The 16,237-nt window shown below is 44.2% G+C and overlaps 1 protein-coding gene across 1 annotated transcript in view; it reads left to right on the top strand.

Moving 5' to 3' along the window:
• The window catches only part of LOC136510637 (proline-rich receptor-like protein kinase PERK9), a 53,839-nt gene extending 45,467 nt beyond the window's left edge, over positions 1-8,372 (top strand). Inside the window, exon 3 of the mRNA XM_066505021.1 lies at positions 8,259-8,372. Within this exon, the coding sequence (XP_066361118.1) occupies positions 8,259-8,372 (114 nt within the window). The remainder of the gene's footprint in view (positions 1-8,258) is intronic.
• Positions 8,373-16,237: the final 7,865 nt, after the last annotated feature.

The raw sequence follows: 16,237 nt of genomic DNA, 5'->3' as shown, positions 1-16,237 counted from the left end.
CCGTCGATTGGGAGCCTAGATCGGTATTATACTGTGTGGGGAGAAATGTACGGCACGCTGAGGATGGGAGCTTTAGCTCCTCAAATCAACCCATGAGCAAACTCATCCAGAGGATCTCCCAGGTAACTGAGAAGGTGAGGCAAGGGACTCGCACTTCTAATAGGGAGAAAGACATGCTCACCCAAGCACTCAGAACCAAGGAGCACCCTGGTCGCACTAGAGGAACAGGTGTTGTTCCTTGGAAACTAGCATTTTCCCAAGAATCTAACACTTACCGAAGCCGCTCGAGGGGTAGAGCAGAACATGAGGTAGAGTATTTGAGGAGACTAAAAGAGATGGAAGACAAAATGGAAGCACGGATTGAGGCGACCGTTGAAGCATGAGTCGAGCAAATTTTGATGTCCATTGGGTCAGTAGTACCATAAAACCCTACTCCTACTGTCTTTAGCCCATAGTTTAGGGGTCGCAGCAGCTGCGGATCGACCCCGCTCGACGAAGAAGATGCGAATGTGCCTCATCCGATGGACGACATCACTGAACCCATCAATGGCAGGTTGTACATCCGTCAGGAATGGACAAAGAACAAGGTGGCGCTCGGCCAGGCCTGGCCTACGGGAGAGGGGACAATTAATGGCCGCCCAATTCCACTAGGGTATGCTCGCGTCACCATTGATAGAATACTTGATAAGAAGTTTAACAAGATACCCATTGAGTACCCCGTAGCGGAAGACAGACCGAAACTTGGTCAAAACAAGGGCTCTCAAGTGGCCTGGCGCAAGCGCTTCATTAAGCTTGACCATCAATTGTCCTCTGATGATGAGGACGACTGCGAGTCTTCGCCCACCCGCGATGATCACTCACCATCTCCCAACAGAGATCACTCCCCTCCTCATCTAGAGCCATCACCCCCAAGAAGACAGAGGTCTCCTATTCCTCCTCGTCCGACTCCATCTTCATTAGCCCCGAGAAAAGAGACTCCTCCTCCTCCCCCTCCTCCTCCATCTTCATCAGCGCCGGTAAAACAGAATTCTCATCGTCATCCTCCTCTTCCTCCTCCACCTCAGCCCAAAACAAGATCAAGGACATCCTCGCAGTCGTAGAAAAGGTCCTTGGATTCAGTCACTAATGCTCCCAAAGTGGACCAATAGAAAAGAAAAAGGTCGTTCAGTGGCAGCGTTACCACCTTGATGAAAGAAAAATTTACAGCACACATCTTGAAGGAAGATTGTGTTAGTTTCTTCAATCTTTGTGCCTCACTGCCTTCGTTTTTGTTGAAGTCCGAATTCAAAAGGCAAACATAGAATAAATACGCTACAACAAGAGATGAAGAAATAAATAATAAAGATTTAAGGAATATACAGAAGTACGTCGAAGACAACCCAGGATTAACCATGGAAAGAGGTCGCGACCATCTATTATGATGTACAAGGGACGGCAACACCAGCAATGAAGTATGAAAGGGGCAATCTTTTGGTTCCCAATGATGAGTATAAAAATCTGACAACATATATGCGCCAGTTGCATGAATATTACATGGCTCAAGCAACAGAGACGAACGACTTTGGTTTTGAGGTTATTATCCATTCGCCACATATTTTCCAATATCCTAAAGAAGAGAAGTTCGATGTCGAGTGGGAGTGCTTGTTTCAGCTATACCAGAAACACTCTCTCGATGTTCAAATGTTGACGTTGTGGACTATGTAAGTACCCTACACGTACGATATTACAATTAACTACTCTCTTGAGACAAATTGTTAACTTTTGAGCACTTCCCATGATTTTATGTAGGTGTATAGCAAAATTTTGTATTCTAAAAAGCAAATAGGATTACATAGGCTTCTTGGACCCCTTGCGAGTCAATGAGAGGACATGTCTAGGCCTCTATGGATATGACGTGGAAGACCTAAAACAGAGATTGATTGCTGTTTTCAATGAATTCACGATGAAGAAGAAAACCCACATACTTCTAGCCTACAACTGCGAGTATGTGTTCTCGGCTTTTAATTTTATGCTTCTTTTTTTGTTAAGATTATTCGATAATTAGGATTCTGTGATTGTAGCAACCATTTCATCTTCATTTGTGTCAATCTTGCCAAAAATCTGATCGAGGTGTGGGACTTAAAGAAAAAACCATTTGATCATCTAGATGCACTGGTGCCAGTGCTGAATTAGTAAGTGATCCTAATAACATATTATTTTCTAATCACACATACCGCTTTCTAATGTTTCTCCCTTTAATGTTGCTTAGTGTCCGAAGAAGACATATCGGTGGGACGCCGGTCCCATTCAAGGTTGTCAAAATGGAGGGGAAGTACCTGTCACAGCCTGCGGGAAACAATGAATGCGGTTTTTATGTAATGTGGGCAATGCTTCGCTACATCGGCGGGAAATCGGAAGAAGCCGATAAGTTGGTGTGTATAATCCCCATTTTATTTATGTCTATTAATAATTCAACAAAATGATTTAATGTTCCTCTTTGGATATCATCTTTTTTGAACGACAGCGCAAGAAATATAACCACCAAAGGCTGTTAGACATGGAGATCGTCGCACTGCAATCGAAGCTCGCAAAAATTATCTTAGCCGAGGTATTGGAAAAAGATGGAGTATTTTCCATTGCACAATCCGTGAGGTACAAAGACCAGTATGGCCCAGAGCGGCTCGCAAGATTATTGTAAGAAGTCCGAGAATCATGTGGGAAGTCCAAGAATATTTCTTTTTTATTTTGAGGGATCGAGATGTGGATAAGAACATTTGAATTGTAATCGTAACATTTGTAATGTTTAATATTGATGGACCTATCGTCTACGTAGCGTATATAAAGCGAAACCCGATTCCACGAAAAAATATAAATTAAAATAAATTATAAAACAATAAAATACGAACGGGTCATCACCACCGGTTAGCAACAAACCGGCAGTGTTGTCGTAACCATCACTACCGGTTAGAAACAAACCGACAGTGTTGGCTTGCTCAACACTGCTGGCTTGAACCATGAACCGACACTGATAGTTACGACAACACTGTCGGTTTGATCCATGAACCGACACTGATATTTACTATAACACTGCCGGTTTGATCCATGAACCGACAATGTAGGCTTGCTCAACACTGCTGGCTTGAGCCAAGAACCGACACTCTTGAAGCAACCGTCACTGTCGATTGGCACTACAAACCGGTAGTGTTGTTCAACTGGACACTGCCGGGTGGAGCCAGGAACCGACACTGTTTCCTGTAGATCAGTGTCGATTTTTAAGGACCGGCAGTGATGTCAACCCCCCATCACTGCCGGTATGCCACTGTCGGTTCAAAATCCAGCAGTGAAGTGGGTTTTTGGACCGGCAGTAATGTCCAGATCTAGGGTAGTGAAAGCCACCATGGAGGATAATACCACGCTGCGGTGAACCTACCAAGCCACCGTCCATGGAGGAAATGATCGACCATGGTAAGCATGTGCTCGATTTGAATGAGAAACTTGTTGATAATGGAGGGATGAATACACAAGGATGACGCGATGTAACTTCTAAGGAAGAACATAAATAATAAGAGCACTCTGAGTTGTTTGTTTTTCTTGAGTTCATGCATGTGGTTTGGGAAAGATTCTCTTCGCAACCTGAATGTCACCTTTGCTTCAAAGATGAAGTGGCCAACAATATCGTTCGGACAACCACCATCTCAACCTTGTGTTGTAAGATACTCTAGTTTCTTGCAAACTGACAGCAAACAAACAACGCATATCACTAACAAGCCAACAAGAAGGTGTAGTTCAATTTCTTCGACTCAAGACTAGATTGACAAAAGAAACTAAAACTTATGAATCGAAGTGTAAATAACTACTAGGACTCTACTTTTTGAGATGCTACATTTTATTTTTAGTGGCTATTGAAAACAACATTCACCTCTAAAATATTGTCGTGTGCCTTAAAGGATTTTTCTTGCACTTATCTTGCCCTACCTCTCCCAATTCACAAGCCAACCAAGAATGACCTTCTCCCATTGATTGACAAGGTGGTTGATTACCTCCCTGGATGGAAGGCTTTCCTTAATGCACAAATCTGGTCGATTGATCATGGTTAAGGTGGTTTTAACTACAGTCCCCATCTACCTCATGATCGTATGTACTTGCCTAAGTTGGTTATCAAGGCAATTGATAAGTGGTGCAGAGGCTTCCTTTGGAAAGGCCAAGAGCAACAAAATGGTGTGAACTATCTAGTTGCTTCAGAAAAAGTGTTGCGTCTTCTTCAATATGGTGGTCATACAGTTCATAACTTAGAAAGTCTTGGTTGGGCACTGCACATCCGTGGCTTTGGGCACAAAAAACCGATTGATCTAGATCTTGGGCAGGATTGCCAATCCAGGTGCCGCAAAATGGCATAGCCCTCTTCAATGATGCTGTTGAAACTTTAGTTGACAATGGGGAGTCAACTAAATTTTGGTCGAATAGATGGTTGCAAAGTAGGAAAATCTCTGAACTCGCACCCAATCTATTCAACTTGATCTCCAAAAGAGAGGTAAAGCAACGCACGGTGGTCTAGGCCCCGGGTAGCAGATATTAGAGGGGCTTTGAATGTAAAAGTGCTAAGAGAGTAGCTGTTTATTTGGGGGTTGGTTGATGGCCTAGTTTTACAGCCAACAGTTTTAGCACAAATGGAAGCTAAGTATTACTGGAACATACAGCAGCAGGTCTGCATACAATGCTTTTTTTTCCTTGGAAGCATCAGGTTCGTGCCTCGGAAGCGTATTTGGAGAGGCTGGGCACCATTGCGATGTAAATTTTCTGTTTGGTTGGCCGTTAACAACAGTTGTTGGACTACCAATTGCCTGGCCAAGCGTGGGCTTCCTCACCCAATAGCATGCCTACTTTGTGATTAGGCTGAGGAAAATATTCAACACATCCTCATATCATGTGGTGTGTTGGTCTGGCAAATTTGGAAACTGTTTTTTCAAAAGCTAGACATGTTATCTTGTACTCCTCAAGGATCCAATATTTTCTTCTCTGGTTGGTGGTGTGACACCATCAAAGGGGTTCCAAGGGGTTCACACAAAGGCTTCAATAGTCTGATCATTTAGTTGCTTTATTGGGAATTATGGAATCACCTAAATGCTTGTGTTTTTGAAGGTGCTAGGCCTAGTATAGAGGTGCTGCTTCAATCTGTGGCCAATGAGAGTAATCTATGGTGTATACATGGCAGGAGCCTCGGCCTTACATGAATTCCTTGCTAGGTCGTTGGTCTTGGTTCTTCCTTAGGTATTGGTCGTTTGAGGTTGTCGATCATGTTTTCCTAGTTTATTTTCTAGCATGTTGTATTGACTAAACCCCGTTAGGGGTTGCTTATAGGAGGGGGTTTCTAACGTCCCTCCCTTTGTATTTTTTTATTCTTCTTCTTAATGAAATGACATGGAGCTCAGTAATTCGGGAAAAAATAGTGGAGGCCCATTTGTTGTAGCCCATCTGTAGATATTGATTTTTGGGTACAGATATCTAAAGAAAGACAAATCTTAAAATAGAGCTACATTTTAGAAAATGGTCCATTAATTAAAGAGGCTCCCCTCTAAAATGGGCCTTTATATGATGTTCTCTTAAGAAAATGCCTTTAAAAATAAGGCTACTTTCGCAGGGCCTCTTAAGAAAGAACCTCTAGAAAAAACAGTTGTAAATAAATCCATAGCTTTTTCATAGGAGAGATGGGAATGAAGGAGAAGAGGAGGTGACCTGCCATCACCGAAGAAAGAAAGAAAAAGGGCAAACGAGGAAAAGAAAAATATTACCCAAGCCACTGACGTACATATTCCGCTTGTCATAAGAAAGAAGAGGCTGAGATTTGAGGGTTCTTGTTAGAGTTTGGGTCACAAAGCTACGCCTCCTAAACTATGTTTGGTTCAATTTACTCCCTCAACTATTCTCTAGATAAAAAAAATATGTTTTAATTTCAAATTTTTTGTGAGATGATAGAGAATATCATATTTTGTGCTACAAAAATACATTGCCAATTTTTCATCAATATGTTGCATACAATATTGTATCCCATAGTGTCAATTTAATATTAAATTTATTAACTGTGGGGTCACTCCTGGCCTCTCGCCCTCGTAACTGAACACGCGGGGAGAGCCTGAGGGTTTCCCACAGGAAAGTGCTCGAGCAAACGTGTGAGAGCGAGCGAAGGTAATAGTGTGTAGGGCGATGGAAAAATACGGATTAAATGCCCATTAATTTGCCCGGGATCCAAGAATCCCCGCTCTTACATGAGCGCCCCAAGTATTTATAGGCCATACCTGGAGGCGCGGTAAATATACATTAGGGCCAAGCCCGACGGGGCAACTGCTACATAACGGCCAAGGGTACAGCGGTAATCTCCCTCCCTTGGCCAGCTACTTTCTACCCTAATCACCTTGATGGGACCACCACCGCCGCCAAGTCGGTTTCCCCCCGTGGTGAGCACCAAACCTTAGTGCATCCCGGCCGAGGGTCGGCCCGGCATCATCGACTTGCTCTCCTTTCGCCGTACTCCTCCCGCAAAGCGGGCCTTCGTGCGTGGTACCTGAACACACGGATGAAACATGGTATACTGGAAACCCTCGCCGCGAGGGTTAGTACCCACTGCGAGGTAGTTTAGTCTGACTAAAGAAGGGCGGAGCGCCGGGGGAGGAGCGGTGCCGGGGAGGCCTCCCCCAAACATCAACCTATGACAAATAATGATGAAAAATAAGATATATTTTTAAGCTAAAGAATAATGTCCTCTATCATCTTAGAAAATTCGAAATTAAAATTCAACTCATAAGGGGAGAAACAAAAATAACAAATCTAGTTAAAGGGTAAATTTGACCTACTAAAATAGTTGGCGAACGAAGTAAGTAGAACCCAAAATTAGTGTAGGAGATAATCTGGACATATGACAAAAAGGAGCAGGTAATTTGGACCTGACATGGTTGAAGACTTGTCTTATCATTCCTATATATATACAGCCCTATGTAACTGTTCCTTTAACATGTATTATCGATTACCGACCGATATTAACATACGCCGTAATACCAGTGCTATCTTTGTTCCCGGCCATAGCATCTTCAATTTATCTCTTCTCTATCTCTATCTCTATCTCTTCTCTATCTCTATCTCTACAACTAAAATATACGGATTGTCAACATCTGTCCGACGGGACCAAAACACTCATGCGATCCATATCCGGCAGACAAATAATCATCGCATGGAGACACTGGAAGGCAAGTAAATAAAATAGAATAAAACTCACGGAATCACCAGCAGACAAATAATCACCGCATGGAGACACTAGAAGGCAAGTAAATAAAATGGAATAAAACGGAAAGAGAATTATGGGAAGAGAAAGAAATTTATTGGAATATCACCATGCAATGATCATGATCGTGATCCAAATCTCGTTCGTCGTCCTTCACGTTGTGTGTTGACAACAAATACTTTTTTTCCTAAAAAATGAATTGTTGCCATGCCTCATGCGGGCTAGAATATTGTAAGTCCGAATATACATGTTTTGGACAAGGCAGAGCATGGATAAATTCAATTCGATGCCTAGCAATAAATTTTCAGCCTTTGAAGCAACTGATGTTTGTCGTAACTTTCAGACAACTAGCTCCAAGCCTAGCTTTTATTTCAGATTCATTACGATAATTAATGTGTTTCTAGACATTATCATGGTATAATACACTTGAAAAATTGAATTGATATATTCTTGATTTTGACTTGGCTAACAAACATCTCATTCAATTTATGTTGCACCCGTTGCAACGTACGGACACTCATCTAGTTTTAATTAAAAAAAGTGAAAACAAAAACAATTTAGGCCTCTTCGTACCATTACCGACCATTTTCAACACTATACGTAACCTCCAGAAAAGCAGGTTCTGCACCTAATTTATTTATATTCCAAATATAGTATAGACACAGAAACTTGCATATTTATATACTCACGGATAGAAATACACGTAGACCCTATTTCCCAGATGAGCACATCAAAGCTGATCTTAAGATTAATGCATCTTAATATACCGACATGCACCACTGAAACAATAATATACCGTTGAGTTAAATGCACCAGCGGCCCTAGAACTTGTAAGCGTATGTTACTTGGGTCCACGAACTCGAAAAATGTATTTTTGGGTCCCTAAACTTGTCAACTGGTGCACCGCAAGTCCATATAATACACGTAGGTATTTTTACTTGACGTGGCATGATAGCGTGGCATGTGTTTTTACGTTTAACCCCTCTAATTCTCTCTTCTCACGTAGTATCCCGTGACCAGAGCATGGCGTGGTTCAGAAACGTCCCGCAGGCCCCTGCTGCAGCGGCGCATACGCGACGTCGACGGCGTGCCGCCCGACGGCCTACTCGTCCGTGTTTAAGTCGGCGTGACTGCGCACGTACAGCTACGCCTATGACGACGGCTCCAGCACCTTCACCTGCCACAGCGCCGCCGGCTAAACCATCGCCTTGCCTCCCTCGCTCCGGGTAATCTCGCCACATACACTTCACCGCGTGTAGCCAATAATATCACACTTGCCGCTCAACTTACGACTGTCAAAAGTTAAGAATTCATATTCTTGTGTTTGTTCGATCGCACAGGTTGCACGACTCTGATGCCACTCCACTCGTTTTGCCGCCCGCTGATGGGCAAAGCACCCGTGGTGGCAGCGTTGGCCGTGCTGACAGCACCACGCCGCCGCCACCTACTGTTGGCTACAACGGCGACGGAACCACCGGCCAGGCGCCTCCTGCTACCGACAATGGTGGCGACGAAATTTGTAAGTGGTAGTTCGGAGCCTTGCCGCACTAGTCTACGATTAACACGTGGTTGATGGTGTGTTCGAACGCGTCGTACCTGTTACCACCGCTGCAGCTGCAGTAGTTGGATCAGAGCAGTGTCGAGCACCTCTTGCTCGGACAGTGTCAGCAGGGTCACTGTCCTGATCGCGTTGATGCCCTCCACCGAACCCACCACACTACCACAGAGAAAGCCCAGCAGCTTCCTACTAGCATCTTTGAATGACTCATTCACACATGTATATTCATTTGAGTATGTAGCATATGCATACAGCCATACAGGTAACTACGACACGTACCGCATTATCCTTGGTCAGTTGGTCCTTGACGGCAGTGACAACTCCATGGTCTTAGCGGGGACAGGCGGCTGCTTGTTGGACCTGGACGTGTGCTGCCACTGGCGAGGCTGCCGGCGACGACCTGCTGGTCGTCAGCTTCGGGCAAGGTGCCGGTGTACATGCTGGTGAACTCGTCCACAGTCAAGTCGAAGAACTTGTTGAGGCCGTGTTTGTTTCTGTGGATCGACTAAGGTAGATCTAGGCGGATGTGCTGTTGAACATGATGAACTAGAACAAGCAGAGAGTGGGAGGAAGGAGAGGGGTGCTGATGTTGAACCTGAGCCCTAGGAGGGAGTCGCGGTTGAGCTGGCCATCTCAGCTTCGGTGATGGAGGCAGCATACGGGCAGCGACAGGTGGAGTAGAGGTTGCACGGACAGTCGATGCAGTGCAGACAGGACGGCGTAGTAGTGACGACGGCGAAGTCAGCGGAGCTTCCCGTCGCTGGCTGCGCGCCCTCTTAGATCGGTCTAGGGTTTGTCGGTGGGGTTTGCGACTCACGGTGAACCTCGTACCTCGAGCCGCCGGCCCCCACCTCTATATATAGCGCAGTGCGACGGGGGCCCACCAACCATGTAGGGTTGGGCGCCCCCTGATCAGGGCGCGTGACCAAGGCCCAATAGGTCGTTGGGCTTATTGGTTGGGAGATCACTCTAACATTCTCCCCCCTGATCTCACTATTACTTTTATCTTTAAACTTTAAACTTCAATCCTTTTATCCTTACTCGTTTCTTCACAGATGATGCATAGAGCATGTCTCATCGTCACGGTCAATCGCCGATAGATTTAACAGCTACAATGCACGTCTCTGATCTGAAATAGTTACTTTAACTTTTGGGCCCTTTATAGTCCAGGAATCATAGGCTTTCCCTTAAACCCATACCGGCTACATGTTCTCTGAACACGTTGGGTGGTAAGCCTTTTGTAAGCGGATCCGCGAGCATCTTTTCGGTACTTATATGCTCAAGACTTATCATTTGATCCCGGACTTTATCCTTCACAACATAATACTTTATGTCAATGTATTTAGCAGCACCACTTGACCTATTGTTGTGAGCATACTGTACTGCTGGATTATTATCGCAGTATAACTTCAGTGGTCTATTGGTGTCGTCAACCACCTTCAAACCGGGTATGAACTTCTTTAACCAGTTCACCTACCCCGTTGCCTCATAACACGCTACAAACTCGGCATACATTGTGGACGATGTAGTGACGGTTTGCTTTGAGCTTTTCCATGAAATAGCTCCCCCTGCGAGAGTGAACACATATCCAGACGTGGATTTTCTATTATCTCCCGCATAATCAGAATCTGAATATCCCACTATATGGAGTGAATCAGATCTTCTATACGTCATCATGAGGCCTTTCATTCCTTGCAAATAACGCAAGACTTTCTTTACCAATTTCCAGTGTTCTATTCCAGGATTGCTCTGGAATCTGCCAAGTAACCCGGTAACAAATGCCAAGTCAGAGCGCGTACACACTTGAGCATATTGTAAGCTTCCGACAGCTGAAGCATATGGAACCACTTTCATTTGATCGATCTCATATTGGTTCCTGGGGCATTGAAAATCCCCATATCTATCGCCCTTGACTATAGGAGCAGGTGAGGGACTACATTTGTGCATACTGAATTTCTTTAAGACTTTTTCTATGTATGCCTTTTATGACAGTCCTAATACCCCTTTACTTCTATCTCGGTGAATCTCGATCCCTAGAACGAACGAAGCTTCACCAAGATCTTTCATATCAAATTTTGAGGACAAAAACTTCTTTGTTTCCAGTAGTAGACTGACATCACTACTAGCAAGTAAGATATCATCCACATACAGGACAAGGAAGATAAACTTCCCATTCTTAAACTTTGCGTAGACACAATTGTCCTCAACATTATCTTTAAACCCAAAATTCTTTATTGTCTGATCAAACTTCAAGTACCACTGTCTTGAAGCTTGTTTTAATCCATAAATAGATTTCTTTAGGCGGCATCCCAAACGTTCTTTTCCTTCCATGACAAAACCTTTCGGTTGTGCCATGTAAACATTTTCTTCTAAGTCTCCGTTGAGAAATGTCGTCTTTACATCCATCTGATGTAATTCTAAATCGTAATGTGCCACTAATGCCATTATGATTCTGAAGGAATCCTTACATGAGACTGGAGAAAAGGTCTCATTATAATCAATCCCTTCTCTTTGTGTAAAGCCTTTTGCCACAAGTCGGGCTTTATATCTCTCTATATTCCTTGAGAGTCAAGTTTTGTTTTGTAGACCCATTTACAGCCTACTATTTTGGCTCCTTTAGGAATTATCTCCAAATCCCAAACTTTATTTGCATTCATTGATCTCATCTCATCTTCCATGGCCTCAAGCCACTTTGATGAACGATCACTTTTCATGGCTTCTTCAAATGAGGTGGGATCATCCTCCATTTGAAATTCTTCAGTGTTGTACACTTCATAATCAGCAGGAATAGCTGATTTTCTAACTCTTTGAGACCTTCTAGGGGCCTCCTCATTTGGCACATTTTCTGTTTGAGGCTGTTGTTGCTCCCCCTCATGTGTGGCAATAGTTTCTATAGGATCCTGAGGAACAGGTTCCTCATCATCATTCATTGTTGTCATAGGCGGGATAACAACAGGTGATGGCACCATAGTGTCTTGTACTGCTGGTGTAGCAACAACAGGTAGTGAGAAAAATGGCTCATGAATGATCGGAGTGGGTGCATACATCCGCTTCTCTTCAAGGTCAATTTCTCGAGCTACCATGCTCCCCCTAATCATTTCATCCTCTAGGAAAACAGCGTGTCCTGTTTCCATAAACTTTGTATGTCTGTTAGGACAGTAGAAACGAAAACCTTTTGACTTTTCTGGGTAGCCAATGAAATGGCAACCCACTGTTTTGGGATCTAGCTTCCCAATGTTTGGGTTAAAAACTTTAGCCTCAGCAGGGCTCCCCCACACACGCAAGTGGTTAAGTGAGGGTACTCTTCCTGTCCACAACTCATACGGTGTTTTGGGCACCGACTTACTTAGTACTCTATTGAGAATATGAATGGTGGTTTTTAACGTCTCATCCATAGACTCATCGGTAAAGTGGAGTAACTTATCATACTACGCACCATATCCATCAGGGTATGGTTACGCCTTTCAGCTACTCCATTCTGCTGAGGTTCGCCCGGTGTTGAATACTGGGCGACTATACCATTCTCCTATAAGAACCTTGCAAAAGGTCCAGGAACTTGTCCATATGGGGTATGTCGACCGTAGTACTCTCCCCCACGGTCAGACCTGACTATCTTAATCTTTAGATCATGCTGATTTTCAACTTCTGCTTTAAATATTTTGAATTTATCCAACGCTTCTATTCTTTCTTTAATTGGATAAATATAGCCAAAGCGAGAGTAATTGTCTGTGAATGTTATGAATGAATCATAACCATCCACACTTTTTATAGGAAAAGGACCACATATGTCTGTGTGAATAATCTATAGAATTCCTGCGCTTCGTTTGGCATCTTTCTTAATTTTCTTTACATACTTTCCTTTTATGTAATCTCTACATTGTTCTAAATCTGAGAGCTCTAATGGAGGAAGAATATGATTCTTAACTAGTCTTTCTATTCTCCACCTCGAAATATGGCCTAAACGACAGTGCCATAATTTCGACAACGCATCGTGAGCTCTCTTTCGTTTTCTGTTTCCATTGTTCGATGAGGATACATTTTCATTCACATCACATACGGAATTCACATTTTCACGAAGTGATAACAAATAAAGTTCGTCTTGTCGGAAGGCAAGACCAATACATCTATTATTAAACAATATCTGACATTTGCCATTTCCAAAATGGCAATCATAACCATCATGGTCCAACTTTGATACACTAATCAAGTTTCTTTGCAAAGAAGGTACATAAAGAACATCTCTAAGAATAAGTATGAAGCCATCAGCAAGCTCTAGTGGAAGATCGCCAACAGCCTCAACATCTGCTTGTACTCCATTTGCGATTTTAATGAAACTTTCGCTTCTTTGCAAAGTTCTCATCGAACGGAATCCCTGTAATGAATTAGCAACATGAATAGTTGCACCTGAATCAATCCACCAAGTAGATTTTGAAAACTTTACATACAAGGATTCATTTACAAATGTAATGATGTTCTCACCTTTATTTTTCATAATCATCTTTAAGAAATCGGGACAATTCTTTTTATAATGTCCCGTCTTCTTACAGTAGAGACACTGGTCTTTATCCACTGGAAATTGCTTGTTCTGAGACTGTTGCATGGGACCCTTTCCAGATGACTTGGAGGAAGAACTATTATTATAGTTCTTTTTCAATTCTTTTAAGTAGTTGACAGTACCACCTTGTGAAACTTTTATTCTTTCCTCCTCCTGCACACACATGGCTATGAGCTTTTCTAAATCCCATTTTTTAGGCTGTATGTTGTAATTAACAACAAAGGTGTCAAATTCTTTGGGCAAAGAAGCAAAAATCAAATGAATAAGAAACTCATCCTTGAGTGCCAAATCCATTGGTTTGAGCTTAGATGCCAGATTGCTCATTCTCAGTATGTGCTCTCTAATGCCACTGCCGCCACCAGAGTACCTTTCTGTTACCAGCTACTTGATCAGCTGGGTTGCATATGTTTTTGAAGAGCCAGTGAACTGACTCTTTATTCTTTCTAGGTACTCTATGACCATGTTACAGTCTGGAATTGAGCCCACTATTACAGGCTCAATTGCATTCTTTATCACAGCCAAGCATTTCTTATTGGCTGTGACCCACTTTCTGTTTTCAAGGTCAAAAGACATCTTTACAGGAGCAAAGTCCCGCTCTCTGTTCTGCCATGCAGCATCAGTCTCATCTGTCTTCCACACCGGTGCCACAGGTTCTCTGGGGCACGGTGTGGTGACAACCCAGTCCACCTCAGCGAGGATGAAAGCCAGGTCTATCTTTTTCTTCTACTCAATATAGTTATCACCTTTTAGAGTGGGGATCTTCAAGTTGTATCCTCCTGAAAATACAATTCAAATAGTGTGAGAACACAAATAATAACAACAATAATTGCATGCCTTAGTTTAACGTTGGTCAAAATTAAAACATACAATTATTTTATACATTAAATCTATATCATCGTTGGGCAGAAATAGAAATAATGCATAACAAAAACCATAATAACATCAATATTATAATATTGCTATTAATCAACGTTGGTCAGAATAATAACAACATTATAATCACTGTAAAAATTATCTATGTTTCAAAAATTAAATTCTCCCGTTGGTTCGAATTTAATAATGAAAACAACAATTTTTAAATTCGCAGCGGAAACTTTAATAAATCTTTTAATTCTATTTTCTAGAAACTGTTACTGCACTTTACTATTCTCTGAACAAAATTGACGTTAGATCAAAATTATACAGATATCAACATCAAAATTCAGTTCGAATTTACCAAATATGAATCAAAAGTTTCTGGAAAATAAAAAAAAGAAAACATTTCACTGTGTTCGGCCATTTCGGCCCAGAGCAGCGCAACCGGCCCAGCTGCCCGCGGCCCAGCCGTGTGGCGCGCGCTCCCCCGCGCCCAGGCCGCAACCTGGGCCTGGGCTGGGAATTCGGCCTCGCGCCCTATCCCGCCTGGGCTGCAGCGCTGGCCCATTTAATCTCAGCCGCTCGCGCCGATCGGACGGCTGCGCGGCGACTTCAGGTGATCAAAACCCGCCCCCCAGCCGCAGTCAGCCAACCCTAGCGACCATTTTCATTCGCACACTCTCTCTCTTCGCCTCACTGCTCTCCCCTTCTCTCCTCAGTCCATCATCGAGCGAGCGACCATGGCGAAGCAGCGAGGTCCTGGCGCCGTCACCGCCCCCCTCGTCGGCGTGCGCGCTCCCCAGCGGGTGAGCGCGCCGCCATCGAGCGGCCTGGCCACGGCGCCCCTGTGGCCGGATCCCGGCGAGCGGAGCCCCGGCCAGCCTTTCTTTTCCCCGCGCGCCGGCGTGACTACGGTGCCGCGCGACGGCGAGGTAGGCCACCCCCTTCCCTTTCTTCCCCTTTCTTTGATTCGTTTGTTCGGATTTTGGCCTGATTTGCCGATTAGGGTTAGGGTTAGGGTTGGGATGGCCACTGTTTTCTTTTTCCCCCGATTTGAAATCAGTTCTTTCTTTCCTTGTCCCGAGCTCTCTAGAGTTAGGGTTAGGTGTTTGCTTCTATTGAATCCGAATCAAGTTCGAATTCACTTTTCTTTTCATTCATTTTTCGTTGCTTTTGATTCGGAAAACCGAGATCTACACCCTAGGCTGACTAACTGCTAGGGTTAGGGTTTCCTTTTTTTTGTTGAAACCGTGTCCACTTTTCCCGTACCCGATCTGATTTAGGGTTCGATTTCTTTCTTTCCCCGATCCAGATCTACCGCTAAAAAGGCTCTGGTACCATTGTTTGTTTCTGTGGATCGACTAGGGTAGATCTAGGTAGATGTGTTGTTGAACATGATGAACTAGAACAAGCAGAGAGTGGGAGGAAGGAGAGGGGTGCTGGTGTTGAACCTGAGCCCTCGGAGGTAGTCGTGGTTGAGCTGGCCATCTCAGCTTCGGTGATGGAGGCAGCAAACGGGCAGCGACGGGTGGAGTAGAGGTTGCACAGACGTTGATGCAGTGCAGACGGACGGCGTAGCAGTGACGACAGCGAAGTCAGCGGAGCTTCCTGTCGCTGGCTGCGCGCCCTCTTAGATCGGTCTAGGGTTTGTTGGTGGGGTTTGCGGCTCACGGTGAACCTCGTACCTCGAGCCGCCGGCCCCCACCTCTATATATAGCGCAGTGCGATGGGGGCCCACCAACCATGTAGGGTTGGGCGCCCCCGATCAGGGCGCGTGACCAAGGCCCAATAGGCCGTTGGGCTTATTGGTTGGGAGATCACTCTAACAGGCCGAGCTTTGCTTGCACGCCACAGCAGCGCCTTCCAGAGCTACAAAGAGGGCATCTTCACGGAGCCCTGCAAGACATCGCCGAAGCACGCAGGCCCGGCGTCTTCACTGGCCCTACGACACGTCTTTGAACCATGCGGCGCTGGTCATGGGTTACGACGTGAGAAGAGAGAATTAGAGGGGTTAAAT

This window comes from Miscanthus floridulus, chromosome 16 (assembly GCF_019320115.1).
Source record: "Miscanthus floridulus cultivar M001 chromosome 16, ASM1932011v1, whole genome shotgun sequence".
NCBI lineage: Eukaryota > Viridiplantae > Streptophyta > Magnoliopsida > Poales > Poaceae > Miscanthus > Miscanthus floridulus.
This window is presented reverse-complemented; position numbering and strand designations above follow the sequence as displayed.